This window comes from Opisthorchis viverrini (genome assembly GCF_000715545.1).
Source record: "Opisthorchis viverrini unplaced genomic scaffold opera_v5_336, whole genome shotgun sequence".
NCBI lineage: Eukaryota > Metazoa > Platyhelminthes > Trematoda > Opisthorchiida > Opisthorchiidae > Opisthorchis > Opisthorchis viverrini.
Genome location: NW_008751993.1, coordinates 516230 through 525942, shown reverse-complemented (window position 1 = coordinate 525942; position 9713 = coordinate 516230). Strand labels below are relative to the sequence as shown.

Sequence of the window (9713 nt, the reverse complement as noted above, 5' to 3'; positions counted from 1 at the left end):
GACATAGTAAGAAAATCTTCAAGCTCAGGGCACACACATCCGTTAGACAAAACTTTTTTTCATTTCGGGTAGTAGCTGCGTGGAATGATCTTCTTCCGACGGTTGTACACGCTCCTTCTCGAACCCAATTTAAAGCACTATTAGACATTTATTTATGCGAATCCTCGCGCTGGCGAGCATACTGCCCCGCGCTGAGAACATAAAGAGCAGTGCTACACCCTTTTTTCACTTGTGCCTTTCAGGTGAACGACAGCCACTGACCGAAAAGAACAAAACCGACCCGGGAGACTTGGGCAATAGCCTCGATCCTGTGTATCAATCCGTGAATCCGTGAAGCTATTGTAAGGACTGGTGAAACCTAAGAATAAAGGCTTCGTGAACAGCTGCCAGACCATCGCTTTGGATTGGGGGAAAAAATGACCACGAGGCACTAAGTTCCGGCAAGCAAAGCTGAATGAAATCAGACCACAAAACAACACGATGCTCTTTAAGTAGGTCCAAAAATAGGTGTTCACAAATACTTCTAAATCAAGGGGGTTTCTGTCAAACTGTGAACGGAATAGTTTGGTTCACGGGAGCTGGGAATATGTACGGAAACATCCATCCCTGTACGGAACACCAGTTAACCAGAGAACACGCACAAAAAGCAGGTCATTACGGATTTCGCCACAATTGCAAATCCAAAATGTCTACAAGTGGCTGGATGGGAGACATATTGGTTTCGAGTGAACAAACATTTGCCTCGTTTTCTGGCTTGTTTCTGTATGCCGACGCTTCTCATCTCGTAATTTGCGGGTAAAGGCGTGGGAGGAATTTTGAAAAAAATAACTGTGACGCTATCAACCCACACAGGCGAGACATGTATTTTGAAACAGATTTGAGGCACCACCATAAACCGGCAGGGCCACCAGTGCTTCTAAATTTTGATAATCTAAAAAACGTTTTTCATGTGCGTTGATCAACACCGTAGGTTAAAACAATTCCTCAATCCGAGCAAACCAAATTCGACCAACCCGAAGTTGTTCAAGATCGAGGAGATATTTGACCAGTCACAACTGCGCACATCTGAATAGTTCTGAAACTTGTTAACATTGGGGATTGATGCTTATTATAATAATCATAATAATAATAATAACCCATAATCAGAAATGGATAAGCCGGGTTTACTCGGAAGTGAAGCCAATCCTTGTGACTGACTTATCGGAGGCTTACATAAACAGATTATGTACCAAGTTGCTTATGCTTTCGTAAATCCGAAGACGGTGATCTGCAAAACCAGAATTCTGGCTGTGATCAACATTTGCATCAGCAGAAACCCCTTCCGCGCAAACTCACCTTTTTAGCACCTTCTTATTGTTGGCTTCAAGTTGCTTATCGGCTTTTAATACTTTCACGAAGTTATCCCGTGTGACATCCTAAAACGGATGAACATGCATGAACAGTTACTCTAGTGACAATGTTATTCCACACGCTCTTTCTCTTCCAAGTAACCATCCACCTTCACCCTAAGAAATAACTGAAATTTAAGATCTACCCTCCATCTTCACTCATAATTTATTCGCGATGTCGCTGTGTGCTGCAAACTGAATATTACGATTGTTGGTCTGTTGGCCAAGCATGACATTTGGATTTGCTACTCAAGCCTAGGGTTGATTGTTGGGTTGAACATGGACTACCTGGATGCACGATCAAGTAGCACTCGTCTACCTCAGTAGCTAAGGAATGCAACATCTGTGAGAAATAACCGATATCTTGAAGCGAGTGTCGCTCATGAGCACTCAACTGAATCACAGTTGAACATTTCTTATCTATGATATTCTCTAGCTGAATGTGCTGTCCTGGTTGGTGCATCACTCGGGATATCACAGGATATTTCCCCGGATAAACTATCCGGACCCTGATGGTCTACGTGCACATTTCGTCGTTCTTTTGATAAAAACGCTAGCCCATGTGATAGGCGAGAAAAGGGGGTTGAATTGGTCATGGGCGGCCTGAGAGTTCTCTATGAATTTTGACTAGTGTTCGTCCGAGAGGATGGACCATTCTCTAATATAATAAAACTGATCAATCTGCCCTGCTGTTTGTATTGTGCTTTGGTCTGCGGTGTCATTTTGATTGCACCGTGTGTTATGTTACACGGTGGACTGATGCAGGAATTGACTTGATTGCTGCGCACTGGAACACGGACTTACTTTTCCACGGTAGTCAATCACTACACCATTGTACACATCTTCGTGCTCGTATTCGTGGAACACTTTGCCTTTAAACGGATTTCTGGAATAAAAGAAGGAAAAATAGCAGTGAGCCTTCTGCCTCCCAACCACATCTGTCTAATATTGGGAATCCTGGCAGCTTCCCAGCCCTCGTGCAACTTTCGTGTGTCGTGGAAGCTAGGCACATTGAAGATCCTACAGCCAAACGAACGAATGGGGCAATAAATGACTTACGATTGTTTCCGTCCGTACGCGAACTAATTATAAATGCTTTTAGAAATTTTTTCTCCACTCCGGCTGCACCGAAAATATGTAGCTTCGTAGATAGCCTGCTTTCTGTTTGCTCTAAATCATCAGCCGCCTGATGCTTTTAAACGACAACTAGATATCAGTGGGTTTCATTTCAGGCTACGGAAACGAGTACTCAAACGAGCACATATCACTAACATCGTCATCATCATCAGGATGTGCTGCTTGCATCAGTGTCCTATGGCGCTTACACTCACGAAAAGGCACCAACCATAAGAAAATCTGTTAGGACATTTGAAGTGACACACGAAAACCCATAATTAACTGCGACTCAAATTGAAACATTATATAGATTGGAAATACGGCAAGACAACGAGACTAGTTAAGGCCAAACGATAAAGCGCTTTTTCTACATTCTATTTGCAACCATATAGCGAAAATATTATGCGATATTTACTTGGGATTGTTTGCAATGTCGTCGTAGGCGAAGGTAATTACATTCTCCGCGGGAACTTTGTTTGCACGCACGACGCGATACGCGTGGTAAACGTCCGCCTGAATGAGAACACAAATGACACGTGAATTTAGGATAACAGGTAGAGGGAGGCATGGCGTCTGAAGAAGGCAAGCAGGATGTGTACAATTATCATACTCGGTGGAGTATCAGTTATCCCAACAGTAGTTAGATGCATTATCCAATGAACAGGAAGCATTATTCTACTCTGGAAGGGCTTGTGTGGACCACAGTTCCTGAGTCAGTCAAATGTCAGAACGACGACTTGCTCACCGGAACTGTGCAATATTGGTATCCCTTGACTTCGAAAATACATCCGAATCTGTCGTTCGCTTCTGTGCTAGAAATATAGTCACATAGTGGCGAAACTCAGTGGCAAATAATTATTACCCACTGAACCTTAAGAATGGATACACACGCACTGATTATGTGTAACATTTTCAACACGGTTTTCGTATAGTCCGATGCAAGTGATAGACGAGCGGACGAACGAATATGACCAAGATAGATTTGTATGTGTATGTTTCCCACTACTTGATCTCACCAAGTAGCATAAATTTATCCGCTCACATTGTCTAGCAATTTCGGTGATGTCGCCGAAGCAGCCAATGTTGTTGGTACGTCCGTGGCATTTGTTGAGGTTTCTGAAACATGGTTCATACAACAGGCCTCTCCAGGCTACGGTACTGCTGGAGCCCGAAAGAGTTTCTCTAATATAATGAAGTTAAAATATCAGGTCAGATGACTAGTGGCGGCTGGAAAAACATCGAATTTATGTTTTCGGCAACACCCTACATTCCACTCAAATGCCGTGATTTCACGTAACCTAACGCAACAATAAACACCTATGGGGGACGAAAGTCGGATTCCGATTAGAGTGAAACATGCTATGAACTCAGTAACAACTGAGTTTAAAAGGACCGCAGAATCGACCTCACCCAAAACAAAATATGGTTTTACGACATGAAGGTAATGGCAAACACGAATACAGGCCACGAAATGTGGGACCATTAGTGTTCCTATTAGTTGTGGCGTCTATACACTGCCATCTCGAGTAAAATGTGACATTTGGAGAAAACTAGGTAGGACACAACTTGTTGGGGTACCATTATTGTAAACTTATACTATGAGGACAATTTCTTGCGGGATTTAGATGAACTTAGGAGCCTCAAACCAACAAAAAACCAACGGAAACCTACTTGATGTCGATAATTTTCCCAGGTGTTGGAACCGGCGACAAGGACAACCCAGTTCTTCGACGGATTATTGTTAAATATGGACGACCACTTGTGGACACCGATGGCTTCCAAACATGCAACGTGGTCGATGCAGAAAAGGAACGCAATGAGAAGAGAACAACGGCTCAACATATTCATCCAAACATGTGGTCGATGCAGAAAAGGAACGCAATGAGAAGAGAACAACGGCTCAACATATTCAGGTTTACTTGAGGCTCCGTGTGGCTTGAATCTTATACTGTGTATCTCCTGTGAATCGAACTTTGCCTTACAGGTCAGAAAGGTATCCACCAAAAAATCTAGTGGGTCTTCGGGACAAAGTTTATGGTAATCAGGGTACGATCGGCCATTTTGATCAGCTTGTTCAATGATTGATCGTTTGAATGTATGGAATCTCATTCCAACAATGTGTGCACAATGATGATTTATGATATTTTGTAGGACTCCTTCAGCGTCCATGCGCTTCAGGCAGCACTGAGTAGAAACCTGAGTCTACAAAATTGTTTTCAGGAATCTGGTGGTTTTATGGGTACCTTTTAACTTCTTTTTGTCCCCGGGGACAATAATACGGCTATTTGTATTAAAACGCCATAGTAAAATCGTGTGTCCCATTTGGAACTCTCCCAACTTCTTCATAATATCAGTAACAGGAAGAAGACCCTTGCTGGGAAGTAATCGAATACAAAATGCTAAATGACAAGTTACATACTACTGAACAGTAAGTCAAACGTTTCCTATGTATCCTATTTATAAAAACTGAACACCCATCTTCATTTAAACGCGTCTTGCTGAAATTTCCAGGATAACCACTGAGTGTTGCTAAAGCTCAAACAAATGGTACAAAGCCAGTAAACAAATTCCGCAAAGATCTCACTTTTCAAACGAGTTCACAAGAAGAGAGCTTGGTGCTCACTTGCCTCCCTCATCCAGTTGTATCAACGTTACACACCAACTTAAAAGTCGTTAGCATGCCATCGATTTTCATTTGCCTCCGTCAGGTCGGCTTCTTCAGCGGGTCTACTCGGTCGCCTTTTCTGTGTATCATGCTGCTTACGGATCTGCGTCCCATTTACTCTTTTTGATCCACGGCCATCTTGAATCATATGGACGATCACCGGGCGATTGGTAACGAAAAGGGGACTCCGCCATCGACTTCCCAGCTTCCGCGGCCCCAATTTTCCGGGACTCTGGTGATCCTTCCTCTTGACCTTCGTGCCTATGGGGAATGGTGGTGCCTCTCTAGTTGCCGTTTTCTGCCTAGTCCTTTCCTGAACGGCGGTTACGTTATCTCGAGCACTCCTACCTTCTTCCTCTAATGGTTTTGTAGACAATCGTGTTGCCGGCTACAAGCAAATTTCCTGGCCAACCGGAAGGCGCGGATTTCCACCACATTTCAGCATAAGCCGGGACTTGCCTGTGGTTGGATCTATGGAAGCATGATTGGCTAGCAATACCATCGGCGAATTCATCTCCAAGTTAGCTCGTTTGGCCCCAGGCCAATCCTTGATCGTTCGGTTAAGCCATTTTTTTGAGGGTGGTATGGTGCCATCCTTAGCCGTCTGATACTCAGGTTCTGCAAGCAAATCCTAAACTCCTCGCGCTCGAAGCCAGGCCCCTGATCGCTTTGGATCACCTTTGGCACATCACGGTTGGCCACGATGAGTTGCACTACCACTCCGCTGGTCGTCGCCGCCTGCCGATTAGGTACGACTGCCGCCTCTTTCCGCTAGGACAGGTGTTCTTTCATTATTACGATGTATTGATTCCCCCTGTGTGTCACCGGAAAAGGACCCGTGACGTTCACGAAACACAACTCGCTGATCTCTGGAACAGCAATATATTTCATGGGTGGGATTCCCCCTCTCGTGTCCCCTTCCATCAGTTGGCATCGCTTACAGGACACCACATAATCCATCACCGCACTTCTCACCCCGGGCCAATAGGCCCTCTGCCAAAGTATATGCCATCCCATGGCATTCGACGATGAGCTTCGGTCTGAAAACGCTAGGCATCACGAGTCGCGCAACATCCGAATCAGTGTCGTTCCAGTAAAATATGCCACCTTCATTCCGACATACTCAGTCTTAGTGACTCTGGAGTGTTCCCGATTCCTTGTCTCCCTCTTCGTTCTCACTGCTCCTTCCATATAACAAGGCGGTTACAACCATTTGTAAAACAGGATCGTGCCGTTGGAGTTGCACCAAACTTCCTGGATCCAGTTCGACGACGAGGCCGTTGGCTAGAATCATGATCCTGAGGACCTCATCTTCAAACTCCGGTCTTGACAGCCAATCATCCAAGTGGTCGTCCTTCCCTGGCACGTGCTGCATTGTGATGTTGTACTCTTGCAGTCGGATTGCGCAGCGAGCGATCTTTTTCCGCGGATCACTTGCGGTCCTCACCCACTTCAGAAGGTTGGGATCAGTTTCGCTATGAAACCATCGCCCAAGGAGATATGGCCTCCATTTTTCCAGAGCCCAGACGATCGTTAAACCTTCTTTCTTAGTGGTCGAATACATCTGTTCAGCGTTAGTCAGGACATGACTGGCATATTCGACAACTCCATTCCTCTTCTTTAGTACTTCGCCGATACCGCGAACACTAGCGTCCGTTGCAACAGTGTACATCTCTACGACTCTGGCCGTTTCACTGTCAGTTGCTGGTCCAGCATCCGCCCGTTGACACACTCAAAATCTTCTCTGGTCCACTCGAATTTCCCACTTCGCCCAAGCAAGTCGTACAGTTGCAGCAGTAATGCTGAAATTCTTAGCAAACCAGCTGTGGTAGGAGAGGAACGCAAACTTCTCACTTGCAACTTACTTAGAAAAATAACATCCATCTTCACCTAAACGCGCTTGCTGAACGTTTCTGGATTTTCATTAAGCGTTGCCCAATTCCAATCAAATGATGCAAAGCGAGTCCACAAAGTTCTGTCTTTTCAAGCGAATTTACTGGAAGAGAATATGTAACTCTTACGCCTGCACGATTTGTAGTATCACGTTACATCAGCAATCTATGAGTATATCAGAGAAAGAATGGTTTTGTAAGATGACTGAAACGTTCTTTTGAAATGACGTCACTCGAAGAACCTGTGAACAATATGTGACTATGAAATTTCGTTACTGCGATTGAAGGATGATTGGCGCTATATCCAGTCTAACTAAGAGCTAAACGCACTAATGGTCAGCTGCTCTTGGCCCACCTTTTACCTGGTTGCACAGTAGGCGAATTAGGGAGGGTTTCCTCTAATAAAATGCGACAGATCATTTGAAAGTTGGGCAAAATATGTTCCTTGGAAAGCTTCAGCACATCAGAAATCTCGGCATGCGTAACATCTCCTGAGTCAATACACCATACCTTCAAGCATGAACTGGGTCTCGGATTTCCCATCTCCCGGTTTCAAACAGCTAGTTCTCTTCGGGAATTTTTGGCATATACCGGCATTCTACGAGTTATATTTTTAAAAAAGCCGATCACCACAATAACGACTCAGTGGGATTGCCTGATTTACCTGAATGTTTATATATCTAAGTTAGTGCGAGGTAAAACACTTCAGTATGCAGCAGATTTTGAAGGAGGGCCATAGAACCCAGTGAGAAACGGTCGTACGACTGAAGGCTCACTCGTCCACGTACGCCGGCAACGACTGGAAACTGCATTCTCTACGATAAAACCAGCGCAACCATTGTCTCGTTGGCTGGATATTATGTCACAAGTGGAGTAAATTTTTGCACAAAATTAGGTAAAAGAAAAACCAAGTTACGTATTGACTGGCCACCAGAAATTCTATCTAGGTGTTCGCACATTGTTGAACCTTTGAGCATCCGGACGCAACGCAAGATGGAATTCCATGTTCCTCCCCGGAAAATCTTGTGATTTCCTTGATGCTCAGCTGGCCTGTACTGGTTTTGTTGACAAATATCGGCCAGGATTGTACCTAATTTCAGTGGTTACTCGATGGATTTATTTGGAACGTAGTTCGCAATTTACTATAGCACCGCAAACGAACAAATAACCAAAACTCCACGCCCTCCTTGGAGGAACCGTACTCAATATAAGCTCCTTTTATTGCTGAAATTCATAGCCTAACCAGCGTGACCCCTAGTTTACAGCTGTTTCACTATCATCGGCATAGGAAGCCTGATCACCGCGAAAGGCCAATACCCACTGAAATATTTGCAATCCAACTTTTGGCTTGACTGACAGATCAGTAGCGAGATGACCAGTAACCTGTTAAGTCACCCGAGTTGGCACTGTCTCGACATATTTTCAGTGTTCGCATCGGTCAAGCAAAATGCCTTCCATAGGTGCTCGTACCGACATCTGTGCTCAGTCCAATTACTTTTAAATGGTTCAATTTGCGCAGCGGACTGAGGTTCGGTTCACCTGCCTGACACTCACAGCAGTACAGTTGAAAACAATCTGCTGAAATACAGAGTGGCAAAATAGCTATTTTAATATTAGGAACATAATAATAATAGTAATACAGGTGCGATACCGTTTTGGTATGCTGCCGCTATATTGCCCGAGGGAAGCACAAGTGCTGAGCAATCGCCGGGTAGCCCAAGCCTGGACAGGACAGGTCGATGTGCCAATGCTGGATTCGGAACTTGCTCAGTAATTTCGACGCTTAAACTCCGAATCAACCTGAGCTTCTAAGCCAGATTAAACTTCCAAATGCAGCTTTCCACTGCGAAACTGAAATGTAACCTTGCTCCTGGAGAGAGACTGGCAATAAGAATGCGAGTAACCTCGGTTGTCAACCATATATTGCAGAAGACGCGAAAGACTGTGACCGTTGCGGGAGGACTCAGGTCTACGAATTTCAGTCATTTTTATCATTTTACACAGAAGTTTTGTATGTTCAAACCAGGGTCTAATGAAATCTTGGATGTGTATCCAGGGGTCGTTTGTGGTTACTGCTTGCACAGATGTCGTTCAATTTCGGCCACGTTTCTGGAAGCGACTGCAAGTAATTACCAGAGGGCTGTGACTCTATACGTAGATTTATCTTTGTGTGATTTCGAAAAGAGCCTGTTTTTGCCGCAATGAGGTTTGAAACACCAACTGAATCACTGCAAACTACTTACAATGCGGGAGGATTTGAATAAGTGGATCAATTTGGACATTCAATTTGGCATGTCATCTTTTTTTCGAAAATGTCCGTTACTACATCGGTGACTGTAGCGAAATAAATTATTCCAATGGCTTTAAAGTGCTGATTTTTTATTCGGCAGTTATCACATCGCTGTAGAGCTGACCCAGTTATTGTTTTTGAGGCTCCTTTTATGGAAAACATCATGTTGCAACATGGCAAAGCAACAAAAGCAAGCATATGAAGGAAAATACCCACGAGGTTGCTAAAAACTCTCCGACAGCCCACTACCGGTTACGTTCTTCTTGGCACTCGTCAGGTAGGCGCAGTCCCCAAATTTCCGTCAAACTTATGTTCAACTTGAACCCAAATTGCACTGTTTTCGAGAAGTGCATTCATTTGCA

General features: G+C 44.3%; 1 protein-coding gene across 1 annotated transcript in view; it reads right to left on the bottom strand.

Moving 5' to 3' along the window:
• T265_10116 (hypothetical protein) overlaps positions 1 to 4352 on the bottom strand; it is a gene marked incomplete at both ends in the record, with an annotated part of 8101 nt that extends 3749 nt beyond the window's left edge. The window contains 5 exons of the mRNA XM_009176392.1: positions 262 to 348; positions 1336 to 1415; positions 2193 to 2274; positions 2920 to 3017; positions 4176 to 4352. Coding sequence (XP_009174656.1) covers positions 262 to 348; positions 1336 to 1415; positions 2193 to 2274; positions 2920 to 3017; positions 4176 to 4352 — 524 coding nt within the window. The remainder of the gene's footprint in view (positions 1 to 261; positions 349 to 1335; positions 1416 to 2192; positions 2275 to 2919; positions 3018 to 4175) is intronic.
• Positions 4353 to 9713: the final 5361 nt, after the last annotated feature.